Below are 24,371 nucleotides of genomic sequence, written 5' to 3'. Positions count from 1 at the left end.
TTCAGTGGAAGCATCTGAAACACGACTGATCTGTGCCTTTTAGTTTTTCTCGTCCCGGCCTCTCTCCTATTTACAGACATTCAACATTAATTGAGGCCTCTATTGTACAAGGTAGATTGTTAACTTGAGTTTCGTGAGCGCTTACATGATAAAATTGCATGCGAGTGACTGTTTAAAGTGTTTCTTTACCCCTTCTGAGGGAAAAAGCACAGTGAATTGCAGATATAACTAAACATATTATGAAAGAACAGATGAATTGATGTGTCTAGTAATCACTAGTTAAATGGCTGTACAGTAAAGCACATGAGAACACTGTACAACCGCAATAAAGCATTGATCTTTGGTCTACCAAAATCCCCTTTATTGATTCTAGAAGAAGATTTCTGTAAATTGAGTAGCAGACATCATTACTTTGGGCTGTTTAGGTAGGTTTTTGCAGCTGAGACGGTGGAAATCTAGGAAATCAACGCATCTGGGATTTTCTAAAATTCTATCGTTGGATGGGTAGGACAAATTGAGTAGTACATTGTTTTTTCTGGGTTTTTACAAATGTTCTTACTAACACAGAGCCAGTCTCTTTTAAATGTGGAGTTTAATGGTATGATGACTGGGGTAATTAGCCTAAACGATCAGCTCTTGGCTGATCAGCTCCTAGCCGATCAGCTCCTAGCCAATCAGCTCCTAGTCGATCTTAATTCCAGAATTCTTTATATTTCACTAAATAGCAGTTCTTCTCAGAAGCGGGGAAATATAACTTTAAAACGAATCTCAACTCAAATGATTGAGCTGAAGGAAATAAAAACCTGTAAATACAAATATTGCTGCAGTTAAAAGGACTGTTAGCTTAACCTGAAGGTTTCACTTTAGCAACTATTCGAGAAAGCGTGCATTGCTTAGCATAGCACATTGCGAAGTCATTCCTAAAACCTTTGCTGGAGTACTGTCAAAATCATCCTGTTTAAAAATATGAATAAGGAAACATTATTTAACCTCTTAACATCTTGCTTGTTATAGTACTCTGTATAAGGTAATCACGCAAATTGTTAAGTTAGAATAAAAGCTCAAAAATCTCCTAAACCTATATAAAACTTCAGATTGCCTGGATGATACCGTTTGAATGATATCACATTTGTAGCCATCAAATGCATTTAAGATCCTGTTTGAGGTTCTCATTAAAAAAATGGGTCAGCTGGAAATAAAAAAAAAGCTGGACAAAGCTTTTGTCTACATCTGTGCAAAATCCAGGACCTAATAACAATCCCTTCTGGTACAAATTACCCTGTTAATGCCTCAACCTTGCAACAAGAAATATTTCCCTTCTTTTAGCGAAAATACTACTAGTTCCATTAGATGTCAGTATTTGAGGACATCAACCAGTGAAGCTATGCTAGGCTAATCTCATTGTTCGATATACCCTCAAACTACACAAACTAAAAGAGAGTAAATGCATCCGTGCGTATTCTGGACTCTAGTCAATAAGGAAAAACTGTGACATCCTCCAAAAACCAAACCTTTCTTGAAAGTCAAGCAGTTTGTTGACACCGACATCCAGCAGATATGTATGTGCATGTGAACACGCTGACATCCAGGCTATAGTTACAAAAGAAGATACATAGCCCTAACCACTGGCCTCTGAACCCTGTTATCTTGGTCGTCATACCAAAATGTTCTGAAGGCAAGCATTGGAATCTGCAAAACATGGCCATTGATGAGACAAGAAGGGAGGAAGCATGGGCGGAGAGGAGGAAGAAAGAGAGGTAGTAGTGGTTTCTCCAACATCCTCCTTCACACGTGTCTCCTCCTCCTCTTCTTCCACCCTTGCATCAGAAAATGTCTTATAGAGAGTCTAATCCACATGTTCACACTACTCATTTCCCCCTCTGTTTTGTTGGTCATTGGAAAGAATTCTGAGATGGGTTCACTTCCAGATGTGTGCTGTCATGTGCACTGAACTCTGAGTTGTTGAACCTCCCATGTGTTGACTGCTGTATCCCATCATGTCGTTGGTGTTGTAGACATTCATGCCGGCCATGTGCTGAGTCATCTGAAACCCCAAAAACCCACATTAAATCTCTTTTTGTTCTGGAAAAACTATGTCCGGGAACTTGCACAATGCAGTTTCATCGTGACTCACCTGGGCAATGTTCCACTGTAGTTGCTGGGTTTGCTGCACTCCATAAACCTGCTGGTGTGGTAATGTGGTTAAACCTCCAACCTGCTGCTGTCCCATCACCCCACTCTGCTGCTGTCCCATCTTCCCACCCTGCTTCTGTCCCATAATGCCATTCTGTTGCTGTACCATCATTCCACTTTGTTGCTGTCCCATCATACCCTGGTTCATCGCGGTCATGTAGGGCGACGTCACCATGCCGCTCGGCTGAGCCATGACACTCTGGGCACCCATTATGCCATTCTGCTGTACTCCAATCATAGAATTTTGTTGAACCCCCATCATGCTGCTCTGTTGCTGTCCCATCATCGCCATTTGTGATGTCCCCATGGCACCTCCCATTCCAGCTGTCTGGACTAAGGAATGGTAGGAACCGTACGGGTGTGTCGGGTATCCCATTTGGTTCATGTACAAGCCTGCTGAAAACAATCACAGACAGGGAGCAGTGTTATACTCTCTGATGAGAAAAACCTAAACTGAATGGACTGTTTAGTATCACCACTTGGGAGCAGTGTCTGACACTATTTGCAGATCCAGGAGCGGAGTTAGCCCCCATTTGCAGTTAGAAGTGAAGTACACAGTGGGTCTTTAGGGCATTTTCATGGAAAACAGAGAAACAAACATTTCATTTGTGGGCCAAAACCAAATCAACTAACTAAAAGGCTCTATGGAGTTCAGGGGAACTGCAGGGTCTGGTTGTAATTCCCCTAATTAAAGCACAGTCTCTATTTATAGTTAATAGGTCCATTATTACCACAAAAATATAAATTGATTCAGAAAAGATGGTGAAAATAATCCGTTGTAAAAATGAATGCAGTCCTCACCATGAGGAGCCATACTGCTGGCGTGCACTGAGGGGGTGGAAGCATACAGGGAGAGAATAGAGTCCTTGGACAGCTTCTTGACTGTGCCCTCCTCTGCTTTGGGTGCTGGATCCAGGAACAGACTGAGGTTTGCAGGCACAGAGGCAGTCACTCTGCTCTGAGGCATAGAACTGGAAACAGGCTTGGGGGGCGGGGAGGTGGGTGGCAGGGAGCATTGACAGAAAGACACAGAGAAAAAAAGGTTATCAATGGTGACAGGATGCAGGCAAAGGTGACAAAAGAGGCAAATTAAAACACGGCTATAAGGGGCAGCTATCCAAACCCCCAGGGGTCCCGTGGAGAGCGTACAGTGTGCACAGTGTTTAATCTCCTACCGTTGTTTTAGCGGAGGAAACAGAGGAGGTTGTTGGCAGAGAGCTAAAGAGATCCAGGGCAGAGTGTGCCAGAGGTGGATTAGGCACCGCTGGGCTCTGTGTCGTGTTACAGTCTGGAACACATCCTCCACCATTATACACTGCAGGACTTGGTGCAGGGGCATCTGACAGAGGGGAGATGGAGGCATGGCTATGACAATAATGGTTTCAACTATCGTTTATTAACTATAACTATTTTCACATCAATTTATCAAATCACAAATTCTTGAACTGTAACTAGATATTTGTTGGGTGTTAGTGTGAGAGTGAGTGAGTGTGTGTGTGTGTGTGAGCGTAAGTGTGTGTGTGAGCATGTGTGTGTGTGCGTTTGTGTGTGTGTGTGTGTGTAAGTGAGGTAGAATACCTAGTCCAATCAGGTCTGTAACAGACTGGGAAACTGTCTTCGGGCTGATGTCTTTTTTCTGTCATAACAGACTGAATGGTTATGATTCATGTAACACATCTCAAACGACAAACAAGACAGAGTCTCTAGAGAAACTCTCCTGCACATCTGAGTCTCATCTATCTCCAAGGACAAGATGAGGTCAGTTAAGCCCTCTTAATGCTGTGATACAAGCAGCGGGAACATACAAGGATGCACTCACCAATTTCATCTTCTCAAACACGACCGGTTCCTTGGGTATATTGTCGCAGCTTTTTTCTTTCTGCACAGAAAAATGTGAAGTCACTCTTGCAGTTCTTTTCTGTTCCATGGATTGAGACACAAGTAAAAAACCTTTGAGAGTGTGTGCAGACTCACTCTGAGCATATGGATGTCAATGACCTTATCCATGTACTTCTTCTTATCATACTTGTCCCTGATGAAGATCTCTGCAGACTGGTCTGTCTCAGGGCGCTGGAAGCACTCAGGTAAGAAAGCCTCATAGAGACGTTTGGCCTTCGCATTTCCCATCTCCTGAACACACTGGGGTCACCAACACATAACAGATAAGCAGTCTAATAAAGGAAAAATACAATATCCATTGTGTTTCCTTTTTGTAAATCCTTTTTATGTATGTATGCGGAGAAGAGAAAAAGAAAGGGCTGACTGCAGGATATTATCTTACAGGGAAGCATAATGCTGACTTTGCCGCCTTTCAGACCCAGACAGGATGAGCAGCATACAAATGAGAAAGTGTCTATTTCCCCTACTGTATGTATGTGAATGTACAAGTATTAAAACTATCTCCCTTTCATGCTTAATCATGGCGAATCCTTTTTGTACTGTTTCAAAGTATTGATCCAACAAATGCTCCTTTCTGATGCAAAGAAGTTCTCATGCTATGATAGTGTTGTTACAATATTAGAAAAGTCACAGTTTGCCAAAGGAAAGTCTAGTGTGCAGCCGTCAAAGCAAGTTTTTTGTTTTGAAGTACATAAATGCTTTAAAGTGGACACATGTCATCAGGAATCATTGAAACCCAACATCATGTAACTTATGTCTGTTTTGATACTGTCTGTTCACACCGATTGTGTCGAGAAGGCCCTAAATGTGCGATTTGCCTTAATCGCAATTTGTAGTTTGGCTTTTTTTAAGCAATGTACTTACATAATTTTTGCTGTTGTGGAGTGATACTTGTGTCATTGCATTGACTTTGTATGTAATCCAGACGCGCGTATAATAACACTCTAACATGTAAATAAATGTTACCATCTCTGTTCATATCTGTATCTGCGTGACCTCTGACCTGGACCTGCTCCTGCGTCCACTGATCCAGGTTGACGGACTTGACCTTGGAGATGTGAACGCCGAGGTTTCGATGGATACCAGCACAGCGGATGCAGATAAAAATACCCAAATTCCAGGACGCCCATCTCGGACCTGGTAAATGAAAGAATGTTAGAGAGTCTTCAGGGGAAGCTGATGAAATACATGGACAATGAAACAACTGAGAAAAACTAGAAATATATGTTTGTCTTCGCCAAACAGTGCAGTTTCACTCCCTCCAGGTGTTACTGATATATTGCAGTCACAATAATATGAGGTAGTTGGACCCCTGAAAACAAATCAGTTAATCTTTGAGTCCGAGTTACAACTGGTCAAAAGTAGATGAACGTCCCTACAGGCTGAGTTGAGATAGACAGAAAACATAACATCTCTGGCCACTGGCTGTCGCCCACGCAGGCCTTAAAAAGAAGAAAATCTTGAGGTATATAAGGGGGGTAGAGGTGGTGGAAGAGAGGAAGTAGTACAGAGGCTGAAGACCGATGAGCAAAACTCTAATTAATTTTAGCCCAATTATCGAGGAGACGAGCCTGAAACCTCAATTATGAGTTTGAATTCAGCTGGGAACACGTCTAATCCCGAGTAAGTCATGCGCTGTCCTGACACACAATGGGATCCAATAGGAGAGTTAGCCTACATAATCGAGAGGAGAGAGGGGGAGTACACACACACACACACACACACACGCATACACACACACATACACACATAAATACAGGGCCTGGATACCTGCAGGGATGATTACTCATTTGGTCATGAGCTCTGTGTGTGTGGGTGCAATGTTATCCAAGTATCCTATTTTGTCCATCTTACTGCCATATGTATTTGTGGGCTGTGTAGCCAACATTTAGCCCCTTGCATTATTATTACTTAGCTTTAAGTGTCATATCGTTTTTGCTTGTGTGGATCTTCCTTCTATCTGCAGAGCTGTCAGGGTCCTACGCCTAAACAGGCTCTGAGAGACGGTTAATAAAAAACAACCCCATCAGTCTATTTTTCTGCTCAAATTATGCAACTGTCTTCTTCAAAGAGTACAGTGAGCTTCAAAGAGAGCGCTGGTGCTTCTCTTCCGACAACCCCCTCTTCTCTCACCCCTCCTCCTCTTCTTCTCTTCCCTCCATCTCTTCCTGCCACCCCCCTTCCTTTCCTCTCCTCATTCTAGCCAAGTTCCAACCTCCCCTCTGCTTCTCTCTCCACCTTTCCGCTCATCTCCGCAATGAGTCCTTGCTTCCAACCTAGATGCAAGCTGGTGTGCTGTGGTCTTTTCACCACCAGGTGGAAGAGCAGCTTTTAGTTAAGATTCCTTCTCCCCTGAAGTCACTGTGCCATGTTTATTAAGAAAGGCCATTCTATGCAAATGTAAGAGGAAGCCGAGTTCGAGAGGAGAAAACATTCAAAACCTTCCTCTTTGTGCTAGCTGAGGAAACACTGAGTCAAGGTGCTGAGTCAAATAATAGCCAATTGTCTAGGTTGCGTCCTGAGCTATGCACGCTAAAAAATAAACCATTATTCTATTTGCATTATTAACAGGAAACCACTGGACAGGGAGTGATTTTTCATGTGTTTCCCTTTTGGTCTATGTTATTCTGAAATTGACAAACAAAACAGACAAAAAGAGGCAAATAGAGCAAAACAGTAAACAACATAAACGGACGGTCAGTGGTCAGACAGATGTCCATCATCCTGACCGTCTGGCTGGAGCATTAGCTGTCATGCCGGCTAATAATAGTAGAATTACTCCTGCAAAGCCTGCTTAGCTGCTGTAAACATTGGCACTGTCACAGGGAAAGCATAGATGGTCAATTGTGTTGAACTCCCCAAATGCAGGATTAGTTTGTCCTCCTCATCTTCATTCTAAGGCTCCTGCTGTGTCCTGGCCACCATTTCTAATCGCTCTCATTCAACGACTCAGCCTCCCTACTCTTTTCCCTTGTCCAACCATATCTATCTCTTGCAGCTCTAATTCTCTACCCTTCACCCTGGTTTTCTCCAATTGGTAGTAAATATTTTATAATTCTATCTCTTTTCGGCCATGCTGTGTGTCTCCAGAGAGGTGAGTGTTGGTCTGCTGGCCCATTGTCTGGTTGGTTGACCACTTTGGTCAAGTCTGAAGTTTCACTTATCCAGTGAAACAACACATGTAATTGATTGACTGTATTGCAGGTTTTCATGGTGCCCAGAGGTTGAATTCGGCTCAGTACAGTGTTCCCTTGAGTTCTCCTCTGTCTGAAACACTTCCAACATCTGAATGGTTTATGATGAAATATATGTAGGTATATGTGGTTAGTAATGTACTTGTGGTGTCCAGGTAGGAGCCATTCTTGTAACCATTTTGTTCCTATTAAACAACAATGATTTGGTCACTGCATCGTCATCTAATGCAATTCCTTATAATACATGTTTGTTCATATAAAAAATTATACCTATTCCTGAGGAAAATTCAGAATTGGATACAATTTCTTAAAAGTTAAAACTACAATAACTTAAAATCAGCAAAAGTTATAGGGGCTTTAGGTGATAAAAATCAAGATACTGTTATTACAAAACAGATTTGTCCAGCTTGATACATTATGAAGGCAGACAGAACACTTCTCCTCTCGTCCTACTCAAGTTTTTTATTTAGATTATCTCCTTTTTTAAATATTTCCTCAGGAAGGAACGTCATTTACGTCTTCCAAGATTATGAGCAATTGTCAATATACATTTTCATGGATGAACAGAGCTGAAGATGAAACATTGTAAGTGAATAACACCTGCTCCCTGCACCACAGGAGCTTCTTTGGTTCCAATCAATGCTTGAGACAGAACCAATGTTCAGTATATCTATCCAGCAACAGAGCTCACCTCCAGGTACTTCGAACAGATTTAGTAGGAGGAGAGTAGGAGGAACAGTCTGCTAAAAAAAGGAAACAAACAGAGTTTGCATTGCACATTTCTCCTCTGCCGAGCTCCCCTCCTCTTTTTTTCTCTTGAATCAAAGACCAGCCGCCAACACCTTCTTTGAGCTATAATTAAATACGCAAGGTTTGACTAATAAATCAGTCCTCAGGTTTTATACTAAAGGGTTTACATAAGCGATTGATGAATTAACCTGGCAAAAAAGAAAATGACTCTGGTTGTCAAACATGCAGCTTGAGGCACATCAGGGAAGGAAAAGGCAGAGACGGGATGAGAGCAGAAAACAGAGACAAACAAGAGTGGATTTTTATAGTCTTCAAAAAGTGGACTCAGCTGTTTGACGGCCTGCTGGGAGGTGCAGGGGGTATGACGAGGAAGAGGCACAAACACAGCTCTATAACGAGCCCCTCTATCAATCACCCACACACACACCTCTATTTACGACACTTAAGCGGACCTTCACTTACAACATGTATTCTTTTTCCCTTTACCAGTATACTTGATATTAATTTACTACCACTAATATTTTACTCCATTAAACATAAAGGGCGAAATTCCATTTGCAAATTTGATTAATTTCTCTATTCCTTTATAAACACTATTACGTTTCTATAATCATCACACATCTTGTTATTGATTTTGTATTTATTTACCTGCATCTATTGCAGTACATAAATGTATATATTAATATACTGGCAGTATATTGGGAATGGTTTAGCCGTTGAACTGTAAAGTTTTAAGATTAATTTGTGATTTATGGCTAAATGAATAAAATCAACTTGACTTAGAATATCAAGTCTACATTTAGTGTAATCAAAGTGTATCAATGTTATAATCGGACTGAAACTGGTGTGCAGATTCATTTAACTCTTTAAGTTTATGCGGCTTATTTAAAATTGTTAAATGTACTCGAGTATGACTCAAACAAGAGTCTGATAATCGATTTTCATATCACACAGAATCTATAACCCTAATTCATGGGATATTCCCAAGGATATATACCCATCTTATACGGAAAGAGAACACTACACACATTTATGATGCATTAACAAACACACAGCAGTATTATCCAGACTTTTTCCACCAAAACCTTTGGTCAGGACATTTGTAATGAAAACAACGTTGGTGAAGAAAGCTTAGCATATCCAGGGAACATGAACAACAGATCCTTGTTCTTGGCTCATTCACAGCTAATTTGCTTCATAAAGGAAGTCAAAGAATGTTTCCCAGTTCTCCTGCCTTGTGTTGCATTAACTGTGCTCTATTCAAGGTTTGAAGTTCTGCGACAAAAGTTATTCCAGCGCGTCTAAAAGCTCAGCGCTTTGTGTCGTGCATCACATTCATAACAGAAGTCTGGAGTATTTCAAAGACTACCTTTCAATTGGTGCCCAGCAGACAGCACTTACAGTTTCACACTGATGTTCAACGCCAACATGGAAAACCTGTGTGTTTAGTGTCTGTGGTGACAGCAATTCGAGGCTAGCTGACATATTTTTCTTATTAAAATAATAAATAGCCATCAAGTGGCTTGTGGCCTATGGAAGACGGGCACTAGTTTACCTACAATGATAGTTGCCTCTGCCAAGAAGGTTGTGTTTTCACTGCTGTTGGTCGCAAAAACTACTACACTGAATTTCTTAAGGGTGGGTTATGGGCCAAGGAAGATTAACTTTTACAGCTGATTCAATTAAGGGTGGATACAGGAATAATTTTTTTTACTTTCTTCATGTTTCATTATAGGGTGCCCTATGATTTGTTGAATTAAAAAAAATTATAATAATCAGCTGCTTGATTGAATTTAAGGGGAATATTGGGTACTGTGCTCAACTGAGTACCATTATAGTAATAATTAGTATTTGTTTTTTGTATTTTAATGGATGTATGACTTGTTATTAATATATTTAGTGAGGAGGCCTGATGTGACATGATTGTAGTTGCATGTGATATGCCACTTATTATGTCAAACAAGCTAAACTGAAAAATAGAATCATATTTTAACATCTCTCTTCTTGATATGCACAAATGGAGACAGACACAAGTCCACCATATCATACAAACAGATTTGATCATGTACACACGCAAACACACACACCATGCTAGCAGGTGCATATGGCTCATTAGCCCATATCCCACAAGGATGAGCGGTGCTCCCTGCATGCACCCAGGTAATCCCACAGGGCCTCAGTCATCAGTGGATTCCTCGCCCTCCGACACCACCACACAAACACTTGTGTAGAGAGTCATCTCATTCTCAAGCCCCCCAGCAAGTGCACCAACCCAGAAACACTGAGGCCACCCAGTGACCCAGTCACAGTCTGTGCTACACAGATGGACCCTTATTGATAATTTACTAATACGCACCCACCATCTGTGTCACAATGTGAGTGTCACGACTGTGAGGCTGCAGGTGAGTCACTGAGGTTGAATGGATGATACATCGAAACATGACTGAGACTCTCCATCCCTCTCATCACTTTTATGCTGCTACTTACACACTGTTGTTTGTACTCTCTGTGGGTCAGATGGTTATCTCTAAAATGTTAGACTGTGTTCTTCTATCGTATATTCAATTGTCTATTTGAACGTATGGATGGATGGATAGTTGGATGGATGGATAGATGGATGGATAGATGATAGATGGATAGATGGATAGATGGATAGATGGATATATGGATAGATGGATAGATGGATAGATGGATAGATGGATAGATAGACAGAGTCTTGATTCCAAACTGGGATATTCTTTGCAGGATAACCTCTTTTCATACACACACGTATAGCCCAAGGCTTATATGATTCCCTTTGCACTTCTACAAGCCCTGGCCAGAAAAATGTTAGTCCTATGTTCAAGCAATTTTGAGGGCATGACCCAGCAATCCCACTGCTAACCCTGCTCTGGAGGGCCATATAGACTAAAGTTGGGGTAAGCCCACTTTGGACATGCGGTAGGATAGTGCCAGTGTGAAGTCTTTCTTACCCTGGGGCTTATAGCTCCCTCCGACCCAGGCTAAATGTAGTGTGAAAAGCCAACCTTCATCCACTGTAATCCAAAAAACATGGCGAGAGCTAAACTACACCCTCCAATGAGATATCTGCTTTCTCTGTGAATATGTTGTCAGTTGCATTTTCTTGTTACCAACTTCTATTCTACATTGTGCTCCTGGTGTTTTGTCCACGATGACCCAGGTAAACTAGCTATAGCAGGTTGATGTTTGACATGATATCACTGCACCAATAAATCAAGTTCAAGTTCTTTATTATGTGTTGTAGAATATTCCAGGAATAATGTTCAAACTGCACACAGAGTGGGAGGACCTGGGGGGTTTAAAGGGGAACCAGTGGGTTAATTTGCCCACATGCCTGCAGCCATGCCAGTGTATTATTGTGAAGTGTACTCTGTCACTGTGGCTCCCAATCCATGGTACATGTGTGACTTTGAACTCTCTGCCAGCCGTGTGGGAACAGCCAATCACCTCCTTGTTTCAAAGGAAATCCCTGCTGGCCTCTGATTGGATGAGATTAAGTGGTGGGAGGGGAGGGGCGTCGGGTGGTGTCGGTGGAGGGATAAGGCATGACATCGCCAGGTGATGTCTCCACAGCAACCAAGGCCTGGTATGTACGTAAACACAAGCACAATAGGATACAATAAAGGAGGCAGGCTTCTATTCTAGCGCATCACACACACACACACACACAAACGAACGCACACACACACACACACACACACACCCGTTGAGATCGAAGCCAGAGGGTAAAGTGTTGACCACATTATGCACCTGCCTCCACCTCTCGACACGATCTTATTATTATTTGCTGCAGGATTTATAGTAAAGGTGTTTCATTGTGAGGAAATGATAGGCATACAAATACTAAAGAAAGCCATGTGGCACAGAGGAAAGAGAGAGAGACTGATATACCATAGCTACATTGCACTGGTATTGGTACAGTAAGAAAAGCATTGTAGGGAGATACTGTGGTATTTTTTCACAGGCTGGTGTCTTTGCTCCATACATCTCACCACTTCCTCTTCACCCTGAGGGAGGGAGGTGATAAACGCACGGTAATCTGCGCCAGGGCAAACAAGATTACACCAAACCTCATCACCGGCCATATGGCCCAAAGCCTGACTCGAGATGAGGAAGTGGGGGGGACAAATGAGTTTAAGGTGTGCACACGCAACATGTGGTTATGCAGAGGGTGCATCCACAGAAAAGTAACACTATAACATGTGAGGAACAGGTAGGAGGTGAAACATCTCGGTTCATGCACCAGCCTACATCACAGTGTCGGTGCTTTAATCATTACAGCTACATGGAAAAGGGTGGGAAATGAGATGAATATGGAGCCAGATGTATTTTTTACAGTACATGCAGAACAGAAAATGTGCTTAGGGTTGTAGTATGACATTTTCTATGGATGTTCATGATACAGCACAAGCACAAGAACACAAGGTCACCATTGCCTTGATCTTTGACGTTTTACCACAAAAGTCTGATCGTTTAATCCTTGAGTCAAACTGAATATCTGAACCAAATCCATAGAGATTCCCATGTTCACAAGAGCAGGATGGAGGGACGACCCCAAAACAAAATGCCTCCGGCCACTGGCTGTCATTGGAGTGGAGGTCCAATCAAAGATGATTTAGGAGTGAGATGTGACATGTCTCCAATTAAAACAGCGCTCATTCTTCAAAGCAATCAAATTGATGTATTTTCCCTCCTCACATATCAACTGCAACACAAATGCACAACAGACACTAGGCTGTTTATATCCTGTGCTTTTGTTGATTGTAGTCAAGACAACAGTCACTTCTCTATATAAGCTGCAAGAGCTTGATCACAACTGCTTTTTTAGAATCGGTCACGAGCGTGTTTGCCTGGAGCCAAACAATATCTAGTGGTTCTAATTCTATTTTATTAAAGAGTATGAAAAGGGCATATTTGTAAATAGAGAAACACGTGTTCCCAGTGTGCTTTACAAGTTCTTCACAAACCATGTCATTGTCTATATACTGTCCAAGCAGCGTGTGTATGACAGGTTTGATAAAACTTTGTTTCTTCTATTGAGGACATTGAGATTTTCTGTATTTCAGAAGGAGAATTAAGCGAGAAAACAGGAAAAACAATGTTCAGATACAAATACCAGCGTTGGAGACGCTGGGTTGGAAATCGGTGAGTAAATGATAACCGATCTGATATCGAGCAGTTTCAACCAGATAGAACTGCCATACTCTTTCCCTGATTATCACTTCTTCTTCTTTGCCGCCACAAAACTCTCGAAAGTACCGTTTTTAGTGCGGCGAGAACAAGATTTCTGCTTGTGTAGCCTTTGCCACAGCTGTACTGTAGTTCAAATGTCAGTTTGGTAATATTTCACATTTGAAAGTCCCACAAATATAACAGCAACAAGGGGCTTGACATGAGCTTTCTCACTTACAGGAGCAATCATTTGAATTTGTATCTGCACAGCGGTGTCATTAGACGTTACGTAAGTAGATCTCCAGAAAAAATAATTGCATCCGTATTTTTCTTTTCTCAACAGCCACTTGACCTGCTCACTGTCTCTGATGAAAGACTCTGCAATGCTTCATCAGCACAGTCGATCATTTGGCAGCAAAATAAGCTGAAAGAGATACAGAAACACAAAGACAGGGATGCACACACACACACACACACACACACACACACACACACACACACACACACACAGGCACACACACACACACCCACACAAACAGAAATATAAAGAGACACAGAAAGGAAACCCGAACAGTGACATTCATACAAATGAACACAAAGCACTGATACTAAGGTTAACTCATTTTCCAGAGGTCAAAATACTGTCTGTCTGTCTGTCTTAAACGCCCCCCCACCGCCCTGACACAGCACTGCTCCATAACTCCAGAGAGGAGCGACCACGACTTATTGATTTTGCATGTTTCCTCCTCTGAGTCACGAATCCGAAGGCAGTGGAGATTACAGGAAGGATATTTTTTTAAAGCCGTGACACAACTGATACACGAGTGTGCACTTATAGCCCCCCCCCTCACTTCCTGTTAAAGACAGGGGAAGCTGCTTGGTGTTATCATTCATAAAGTTTTCATGAGGATTCACAGAGGCCAGTTCCCCACGTGACCGCCTGCTGTGATTTACTCACATCCAGGGGCCTTCCACTGGAGAATTAATGACCGAGGCCGGGAGCAGTGCCAGTGACGTGCGAGTGACGCGTTGAGTCATTCCTCACACCTGGTGTGGCGTCACAAGGTCGATCTCATCGGCCTCAACAGCACGTTACATCAGAACAAGCAGCATACGGGTATCATGCGGACGATAGGTGCAGCAAAAGATACATAAGAACAAATCACAAAGATATGACAGCTCTGTAACAAAGACAGTTACTGAAAATACCTTCTGTTACAATTCATTGATCACTTTGCCATTGATTCTTTTGTGTGAATCACTTTGTAATCTTGTTTAGATCAGGGCTGTACAAATAAAGGTCTTATTGCTATTATATCATTACTGTCAGTGACACAAGTGGAGATTAACTGACACCTGAGGTTTATCTCTGAGGACCAACACTGGTTGACTCCACCGAAGAGCTTTTGTTTTTGCATGAATTTGTGTCTTTCTTTGTTTGTCTATTAGTTGGCAAGGTTACACAACAAACCACAGGACAGATTACAACGGAACTTGGTGGATAGATGTGATACATCCAGGTTTTTTCTTTTTACTTTCTTTAATATTGGAGATGGGACGTTCTTTCCACATTTTCATCGATTACTCAGAGAAGAATTCAGGGATGCTGAGGGGAAATAATCAGTTAAAGGGACGGATATTAATGAGTGTGGGTATTTTGGTGCAGATCAAACTAAAAATCTGGATCTAATGAATGTGAACGTGGTATCTAACACATATGGACCTGCTCTATAGTGGCACACATACATATATTTTGAGCAGTGATATCATCAGCTTTCACACAAAGTGTTGGAGAACCAGTTTGTGGATTCAGTCCCTTACTTGTGTGTTTGTGAAACAGCAATGTTTACCTCACCACCAGTACGGCAGAACAGGTTCAGCTAACAGCTGATGACATAGTCCAAGGCTTGCACTGGCCGAGGCTACAGACAGAGACGGGTCAGTGGGTAAAACGGACTCAGTGGCTCTGGTGCTACCACGTGTGTAGAAATAATCCTTCAATATACTGTATATCAGAACTAATTCAGAAGTTTATGTTGATCTAAGTCAAGAGATATATAAAAACCATAGACCTACAGTATATATCACTATTATGAGATTATTGTGTGTTGAGCTGATTTTTTTAAAGTTGGGTTTTTCTGTGTCCCGGTGTGCTCTCAACCTCTAGGAATATAAGGTGGCCCTCAAGGGCAAAGGTAGAACGACCATGACTTCTCCTGGAAAAGGTCGGTATTAACTATCTGTGAGGCTCGATGCTGATTGGCAGAAGCCCTGTCCGTTTTAAAAAAGGAAGGGAATGCTGACAAATTAGTTTACTTATTCACTTTTTGTGATTTGTTGTGTTTTCTCATTTGTCGTTGTGTTTTCCCTTGGCTGTTGTGTTTTGTCATTGTCGTTGTGTTTTCCCTTTGCTGTTGTGTATTCTCATTGTCGTTGTGTTTTGTCACTGCTGTTGTGTTTCTCATTGTCGTTGTATTTTCTCTTTACTGTTATTTCTCATAGTCGTTGTGTTTTTTTCATTGTCATTGTGTTTCCTCTTTGTTGTTGTGTTTTCTCTATGCTGTTGTGTTTTCATATTGCTTTTGTGTTTTCTCATTGTTGTGCTTCCTCACTGTCTGTGTTTTCTCATTGTCGTTGTGTTTTCTCATTGTCGTTGTGTTTCCTCATTGTCGTTGTGTTTTCTCATTGTCTTTGTGTTTTCTCATTGTCATTGTGTTATCTCATTTGTCGATGTGTGTTTTATTTGCCTTTGGGTTTTGTCACTTGAAAACTAAATAGCAATTTCCCCTGATCACTCATTTCATCCAGTTTTAAACCTCTCCAGTTCTCATCATTAAGGAAATCCTGATTAATGGATACCTTTTCCTAGTGATTAGAGGTAGTTGGGGGGAGCATGGCATCATGGAGCTGCATGCCATGCTCCAGCCTTGTGAGGATGTGGCCCCGTGCCTTGCACCATAGTACTATTTAATTGGCCGAGAGAGCTGATGAATGCAACACCGCATTTCTGCACTGTAGTAAATGTACACACACACACACACACACACACACACACACACACACGCACACACACATGGAACGACCATCCAGGATGCAATAAAAGATAAAAACCCACCAACCTTTGGAGTCGCAGTCGGCGCAGAATTTATTCTCCTCCCGCACCAGCAGCGAGGTGAGGACAGCCTGGTATCTGTCAACGTCCTTCACTGATCTGCCCGTCATCATCGCACCGGTCCGACCTCCTCCACAGCCCCTGCGCCGCTCGCTCCTGAAATCAGCCTCTCCTGTAGATGGCCTGATAGACAAGTGTGAGTGCGGAGGATTGATGCGCTCCGTCGCTGCTTCCTCCTCGATGTGGAGCTCGGATGGGATGAGCGACTCTCAGCCAACCAGCAAGCGGGTTACAGGAGGCGCAAATAGCCCTGATGGAGACGTGAGGTGGAGGAGCAGACCACGTGACCGAGCTGAGAGTCAAGATGTGATGTTAACTTTGAAGAGGAGTGAGTGCTCTTCCTGCTCACTCTCTCTCTCTCTCTCTCTCTCTCTCTCTCTCTCTCTCTCTCTCTCTCTCTCTCTCTCTCTCTCTCTCTCTCTCTCACACACACACACACACGCACACGAATGCAAACACTTGTTATACGTAGGAGAGCTTCCAAAGTGTGAACAGTCTCTCGAATTATAAAGAATAAGTATTTTCAAGCTGCAATAAAGGAAATATAAGGTCGTTCGATTTATTTAACTGCTATTATATGAGCTGTACTGCCACCCTGTGGTCACTCGTGGGAAGTTCATGTGAAATACAGGTCTGCTGTTCTTCTCCAGAACGCCAGAGGGCGATGTCTAACCTGCCGAGAGTAAAACAGCAGAAGAAAAGTTGGTGAGACAGCTGACATCAAGCTAGTCAAAATTAGCTAAAGCATTACCGGAAATCATCTTCAAAATAATGTAAGAAGAGTTTTTCACGTGTTGAAAATGAACGCTATTCTGAAGAATGAGCTGTAACAGTATCTCAGTTTTAACTGTATCTGTTTGCTCATCATCTTCTTTGCCGTCCTGCTTTGTATCGCTCACTAATTTCCCTCGATTCTTATTTGAGCTCTGACGTAACACCGGAAGTCCACGTTGTCAAACTCGTTGTGCTTGACGTTGGGCGGAAGTCAGCCACTCCACCGGCCACTGCGGAAACAAACAGTTCAGCCAGAATCAAATAAATAAAGGATTAATCGCGAGTCGCCTCCTGGTTAATCCTGTAACTGTGTCCACAATGTCCCGGCAGTCCAACCGAACAACTGACAGCAAGAAGATGGTAGGCGATCACCGTCAAAGCCCAATCTAGCGTGGCTAGCTAGTTAAATGCTAACCGCAGCTAAATAGCGTCAGCGCTCTGGTTCACCTCGGATTAAAGTCCTCGTCAGCCACAAATCGTTGTTTGACGCAGCTAGATTTAATTTGATCAGCTTTTAAAACAGCAGGATACGTATAGAGGTTATTGTGGAGCATTGCATGTGTTGATGTGTGTCCCAATCTCACTGCGTTCATTTCAATATCAAAACAAGATGACTGAAACATCTTAGTGGCTGAGTTGAACTCAATTTCCTGTGAATAACCTTTTATTATTCTCAAGGAAAGGACTCAACAGCTCTCGGGTCATGACAGGGATCAATATTTTAGTTGTAGATGTGGACCAGTGTTTTATTTAGTACTATAGAATAGGGAGGTGGGTCAGTTTTACAGCTGGAGTGAAGAGTGAAATATTTCATCTGAAAATCGTATACATTATATTGATTAATTATTAAGGGTTAATAAAATGTTTGTATCGATATTTAAAATCTTTATCTTATGGTTAATATTAGGTGTGATTTCAGCACCAGGAGCTGTCCATAACCGACCTGTTTAACCCCTTGGAGCAGGAAGTGGCCGGCCGATCGATTCTATACAATCCTAGATGCCTGTCTATCTATTAATTTTTGGTCTGTAGTTTTTTAAAGACATTGCACTTTAAGCTCAACATAACGGAAGTGAAGCTCTTTTATTGTGTTGTTTTCTTTGTGAATGAACAAAATCGCCTCTGTGATCAGTAACGTATTGTATTTATTTTAACATGGCCAATCCCAATAATCAGTTTGGGTCTTTAACAAACTTAAGTCAGATAATATAAGTAGTACGTGATTTAAACTGAACATTCTCTGATGTGTTAAGCATATCCTTGAGGTTAGCTTAGTGATGTGCCATGACACAAGAAAAATGAATGTATCTGTGTTCTTGGCTATTTATAGAGGCTTTAATTAGTCTATACTAAATAACATGACATTTTTGTTGTTTTGTTGTTTTGATGTTTTTAGAATTCTGAGCTGTTCACACTGACGTATGGGGCCCTGGTCACCCAGCTTTGTAAAGACTACGAGAATGACGAGGAAGTCAATAAACAACTGGACAAGATGTAAGTATGCACTTCTATTGTGTCCTTGTCAAGGGGGGAAGGAGCACAGCATTAAAGTAGGAAGGACGCTCCCGCCTTGGTCCCAAACGGAAGTGACTTATAGATAACATTAAATAATTCATAACCGCCACAGGAGACAAAAGGGATGATAATCAGTGGCAGTATCACTTCAAACTGAGGCCAAACCCATGAAACCAAAAAGTGGCAACATATCCTGTCGACCCATGTGAAATAAAAAATACTGTAACTAATATTGGTTCTGTAAAGAAACTAAAACAGGGGAATACTAACGATGGAACACTCAAAGCTCCTCACAGGAACTAACACACCCTCACACAAAAACAGCCTCACACACAGACACAGGTCTATAATATAACTGATGTGAAATAGTTGGCTTCCTGAGTTTTGAATAGTGCTACATGGACAATACCTTCATTTAAATAGTCTTTACCATGGATTGATGCACACAAAGCTTTTTAAAAATCATATATAATTTCATTTGGTTTATTATGACATGAACCCTTTATTGGTAACATATATGTTTTCATTAAGGCTACATTTCAAACAAAAAAATTTATAGCATAATAAATATATATTTCACTAAGTTCATATTGAGAATGTAAATCAGTGTTAAAGTTTTGCTTGTTTAACTTAGGGAGGAGAGGGGGGTTTGATTTGTGTGTGTCCGTTTGGCTCCCAGCTTCCCACCACTCTGATACATTCTACTGTTCCCTGCTCATAGTGTACTTTGGCACAAACTGGAACAGAGGGATGACGTAATGAGGTTTTAATTCTCACACTTAGGTGTCGGAGGTTCCCCAAGAATCCTGTTATTTCTCAGAGTCTAGGAGCTTTGAGGTGAACACTGATTTGTGTTTTTAGGAGAGAAAAAAGCTCAGGAATGTCCGACTAGACACTCATAAGATTTAGGCAAAAGGATTGGTCGATAACTCAAAATTCTAAATATCCTGTCATGATGACAGTACTTTGAACTGAATGTTCTCTGCTTTCCTGGTTGTACAGCAAGCTTAATCTCTGTGAGATGAGGTCTCTCTTACCTGGCCTTAGAAGGCAGCAAGTCTGCACTGCCCTCTCTGCCAACTGGTCAGAGACAGACCATGTTAGGAACAGGACACATCAGTTGGCTTCAGACTTCCAATCCTAATTGTCATAATTTTCCTAGTGTATGACCCACAAATGACTTGAAACTTTAGGAACTGTCTTTTAACTCCTAACGGACCCCAACTGCTGCAATTAATCCAATATCAACTCCTGACCTGCACAATTATCATATGACCGGCGACTCGACCTGTCACCCACAATTAAACACACATGCTACATACACAGTTACTCATATCTAGTGGTTTGTGGCCTCCTCATCCTCCAGTTGTGGTGGTTGAGTTGTTTTCTTTGAAAAGTGTCTGTGGATTGTTGCAGCACAAAGCAACTGAGAACGTGTCCACCACTGTCTAATTGTGTCTTTACCCTCATACAGTTATCTGAGCAGAAGTGAAGGGATTAAAGTTGGTGTCAAAAGCTTTAACAATAAAATAAATCCCATTCAATAAAATAAATGCTTCATATAAGCTGATTTAGATGTTTCGAAATTCTGCACATTCATTTAATTTCAGATTTCTCTTGAAAAATTTGGACTCATTAATGCTGCATATGTATGAGAAGGATCCTAACTGGCGCCAGTGGACAATGACTGTGGACTATAGGGGATCCCATCTTGATGCTGGATCGTGATCTTGCTGGCTGCTGACCAGAGACTATGATTGCAGCAGGACTGCGTGACATAGTATTGAAAAATGTTTACCCTCATCGATGCTGCTAAAAACTTTAATCCTGATGATGTTTTCCTACACTTGACATCTATTGCACTTCTGTCCGTCCTGGGAGAGGGATCCCTCACATGTGGCTCTCTCTGAGGTTTCTACGTATTTTTACCTATTAAAAAGGTTTTTAGTAGTTTTTCCTTACTCTTGCTGAGGGTTAAGGACAGAGGATGTCACACCATGTTAAAGCCCTATGAGACGAATTTTGATTTGTGAATATGGGCTATACAAATAAAATTTGATTGATTGATTTGAGAAGAGATCCGTCTGTCTCAAACTCTCACCGTCACTGCCCATTTACTTCCATGCGTCTTTTTGCTTGCCATATTGTTGAGCAACAGTTCACTTGAGGGCTACACGGTCGAGAGTATCTGACAACAAACATGGCAACGTTGTTCTCGTCTCGCTTGAACTTGATGCTACACTGCCCCCTCATGATTTCCAGTGGTACTGCTGTTTGGTCTGTATCTGCACGTTTTCAGAAGATGTGCACAAATACGACCAAATATAACACACAGACAGAAGGCATATATATGTATACCAATGTAACGTGAGCATAAATGAGCCTTTACCTGACCTTTTGCAGTTCTGTGCTTTAGTCTATTAAGACTAAGAGGACGCAGAATAACTTCATCTCTCCTTCTCTTGCTTCCCTCTCTGTCTTTCTCTCTTCCATAGGGGCTATAACATTGGAGTGCGTCTCATCGAAGACTTCCTGGCACGCTCCAGCATCGGCAGGTGTCAGGATTTCCGAGAAACGGCAGATGTCATTGCGAAGGTAATTGCGAAGGTTCCAGGCCAATCAGAGCGTGACCGTGGATCTCTCCCAAGTTTGAAGGGAGGAGGGAGAAGGAGCAGGAGGGAGGACAGGAAGGACAGATTAGAGAGAGGGGAACTTGATGAAACACCCTAAAAGTGACCAGAGACAGTAGAGAAGGATGATGGGAGGAGGAGGAGGGAAAAGTGATGATTGTGGCCAAGCAGATGACAAAGCTCCTAGAAAGTACTACTCTGCATTTTCCTAAATTTGAAGCCAAGATCACATTCCTCTTTGCTTTGTGTGATAGTTACCTTGATACTCAGAAGGTGAGGATTCTCTTACATGTGAAATCAAATGTAAGTCGCTCTCTATTCAGTGATACTTCCTTTCTGCTATATCGTCACTGGCTACAGCACTGAAACAACTACAGCACGTTGTATCGCGTCTCTCTTAAAAGGAGTCAGTCGTCTTGTCAGTTACTGATCACCCAGCTGATTACATTACAGTTGTACTTCCAGTCCTTCCTCTCTGTATTTTTCTCTGTGGAGAGGCAGTAGGACGCAGGGAGACTGTGAACATTGTGTGTTCAGCGCTCCAGCTGTTTTCAAGGTGTTGCTGCAGCTCGCAGCTCGGGGAGTCATACCACAGATGTAACTCTACACGAGCTCAGGGAGCTGGCTCATGGTCATGAAGTGAAGGGTGATGTCTGTAAACGGAGGAGCACTATGGGACAGTGGTTTGGAAGGCACAGTGACAGCTTTGCCTCAGGATATCACATGACCTGTTGCCAAAATCACCTCAGTTATTCTTCAGTTTAATATATGAGGCCTGTGATTTGATCAAAAACAGATTTTCCTGAATTATTATTATTTTTTTTTTTATATTTTCAGTGTTGTATTTTTTCCCAAAGATAATGGTGTTGATTTAAGGCAGGAATACTGGGCGTGCAACTGTTCTACATTTCTGAGTCAAAATCTTCCTACTGCCACTCCATGTTGTAATTGATTGGAGGGGCAGAGCTGGCATTTTGTTATCTTCATCGAATTTTTTATTGAATGAGCCAGTTTGTCGTCCATCCTGCAGAAAACAGGAGCAACAGACGACAGTTACCAGAAAGGTGTGCAAAGGTAACACTGTCAGTATTCCTGTCAGTATTCCACTAATACAAACACAAGGTTTCCTGCAGCTGCTTCACAAGTAAAAGCTTCCTTCAGAGATAATGACTTTTACTGTGAAGAAACTGAAAATCAGTGAAGGTGGTTAGTCCATCAGTCAAACTGGTTTAGCAATTATCTACAGGCTCAGTTGATGTCAGGAGAAAGTCCCATAATAGCAAAATCTTAGTGGACAAGACAGATCAGAGCGTTGGACATTGTAACCTGTAATAATAATACTTCAGTTCGTTTTAGCATGTGTTCTGGATAATAGAAGAAATGGGTCATTAACTTTGGCTTTGCAGCTTGTTTCTTTATGTAGCTGTCCCAATCTAAAATCTAAAAATGTGTTTCTTATCTTCAAGGGATGTGGCACAAACTAATTCACCATGAGACATCACTTTTCAAGTGAGTAATCCTGCTGTGTTTTATCTTTCACCAACTCCCCACCCTGTTGTGTTTTCTTTTGATTAGGTTGCGTTTAAGATGTACCTGGGAACCACCCCCAGTGTGACCAACTGGAGCCCGGCAGGAGATGAATTCTCCCTCATCTTAGAGAGCAACCCGTTGGTCGACTTTGTTGAGCTGCCGGACAACCACAACACGCTGATCTACTCCAACCTACTGTGTGGGGCCCTCAGAGGGTCACTGGAGATGGTAATGTCAACACTTATACATCAATAGTCTGAATCATTTGCACATTTATTTTATGGAGGAGGAAAAACAGAGGTAAATATTGATATAGCTACTGTCACAACTACTAATAACTAGTAAACTAACAAAGAGTGCAGTAAAAGTTCTTCCTTGGGTCAGTAAAGACAAACAGACCCTTCTTGGTTGAGTTAATGAGAAAACACCACCTTAACCAATGAGGATAAAGGTCTTCAATGGGAAATTGTGTGTGTTGGTGTTTTTGTGCACGACATCGTAACTGATCATGAATCGTTGTTTTAGGTCCAGATGGCGGTGGACGTGAAGTTTGTCCAGGACACTCTGAGGGGGGACAACGTTACAGAAATCCGCATGAAGTTCATCAAGAGGATTGAAGAAAATCTCCCAGCAGGGGATGAGTAATGGAACCGGAGGAGAAGCAAATGCAAAACATCTCAATAGGACGTTTCCCTGCAGTCTTGAATATTATATTAGAGTTGAAAGACTCTGTATGAACACCACAGTCTGGATCTTTCACATTCAAGTTTTGAAAGGAACAATGGCTTATGTTATAAAGAGACTCCCTAACTTCTAGCATCTTTGTCCTCCTGTTTTATTTTTTTCTATCAGCGTTAGGAGAAGAATGCAAGGAGTTAAAGGAGACAAATTAGATTCATCCCAGAGAAAGGAAAAACTGTACACTATGTAAACACAGCATCAAAACACAGCTCGGCTACCTTGATTATTTTATGGGTGGTTAAAAATGTATTCAATGACCTGTGGTTCAATTTGGCAGTGCAGAGGAGTGAGAGAACGCTTTGGACCATTAATCTGTCACCGTTTCTTCATTTGACGTTTCAATTTATTTCCTTTTTCTAAAAAGAATGATGTGTCTTCGTGTGACCATGTGTAGGCTGTTATATATTTTTTTCCGGTGCGATGCTGGAAAGCCCTACATTGTAATGTTTTCATGTTTTTGTCTTGTTTTGCTTCATTTTCTTAATTCTTTTCAAATCACATTCTATATTGCTGCCAATTGTCTGGCATGATAATTTATGTAGATGCATAATGTCAAATAAATGCAACATATTTGAAAAGAGGCTTTTCTGTCATGTTTGTGGAAGTTTAGAGGAGTGAGCCTCAATAACAAACCTAATTCTAACCCTAACCCAAAAAACCAAGTCCAAACCCTCAAAAAGCCAATTTTCATTTGTAAAGACCAGCCAAAATGTCCTGACAACTTCAAAATGTCCTCACATGATGATATAGAACCAAAATTGGCCCCCATAACCATAAATA

At 41.7% G+C, this 24,371-nt stretch overlaps 2 protein-coding genes across 2 annotated transcripts; one reads left to right on the top strand and one right to left on the bottom strand.

Annotated features, from left to right (window-relative positions):
* Positions 1-1,918: 1,918 nt before the first annotated feature.
* smap2 (small ArfGAP2) lies at positions 1,919-16,454 on the bottom strand. The gene is made up of 9 exons (XM_061093332.1): positions 16,349-16,454; positions 5,096-5,229; positions 4,168-4,332; positions 4,013-4,072; positions 3,772-3,829; positions 3,369-3,532; positions 2,995-3,175; positions 2,135-2,586; positions 1,919-2,044 (listed from the first exon to the last, which is right to left on the bottom strand). Exons 1-9 carry the CDS (start codon positions 16,452-16,454, stop codon positions 1,919-1,921), a joined length of 1,446 nt encoding a protein of 481 aa, XP_060949315.1.
* Positions 16,455-17,380: 926 nt separating this feature from the next.
* trappc3 (trafficking protein particle complex subunit 3) lies at positions 17,381-24,169 on the top strand. Its single transcript, XM_061092657.1, has 5 exons — positions 17,381-17,535; positions 18,572-18,669; positions 21,186-21,285; positions 22,896-23,078; positions 23,376-24,169. Exons 1-5 carry the CDS (start codon positions 17,494-17,496, stop codon positions 23,493-23,495), a joined length of 543 nt encoding a protein of 180 aa, XP_060948640.1. The 5' UTR covers positions 17,381-17,493; the 3' UTR covers positions 23,496-24,169.
* Positions 24,170-24,371: the final 202 nt, after the last annotated feature.

The sequence above is a fragment of the Limanda limanda genome, chromosome 19 (genome assembly GCF_963576545.1).
Source record: "Limanda limanda chromosome 19, fLimLim1.1, whole genome shotgun sequence".
Classification (NCBI taxonomy): Eukaryota; Metazoa; Chordata; class Actinopteri; order Pleuronectiformes; family Pleuronectidae; genus Limanda; species Limanda limanda.
The sequence above is the reverse complement of the archived record's forward strand: the minus strand, read 5'-3'. Positions and strand labels throughout refer to the sequence as shown.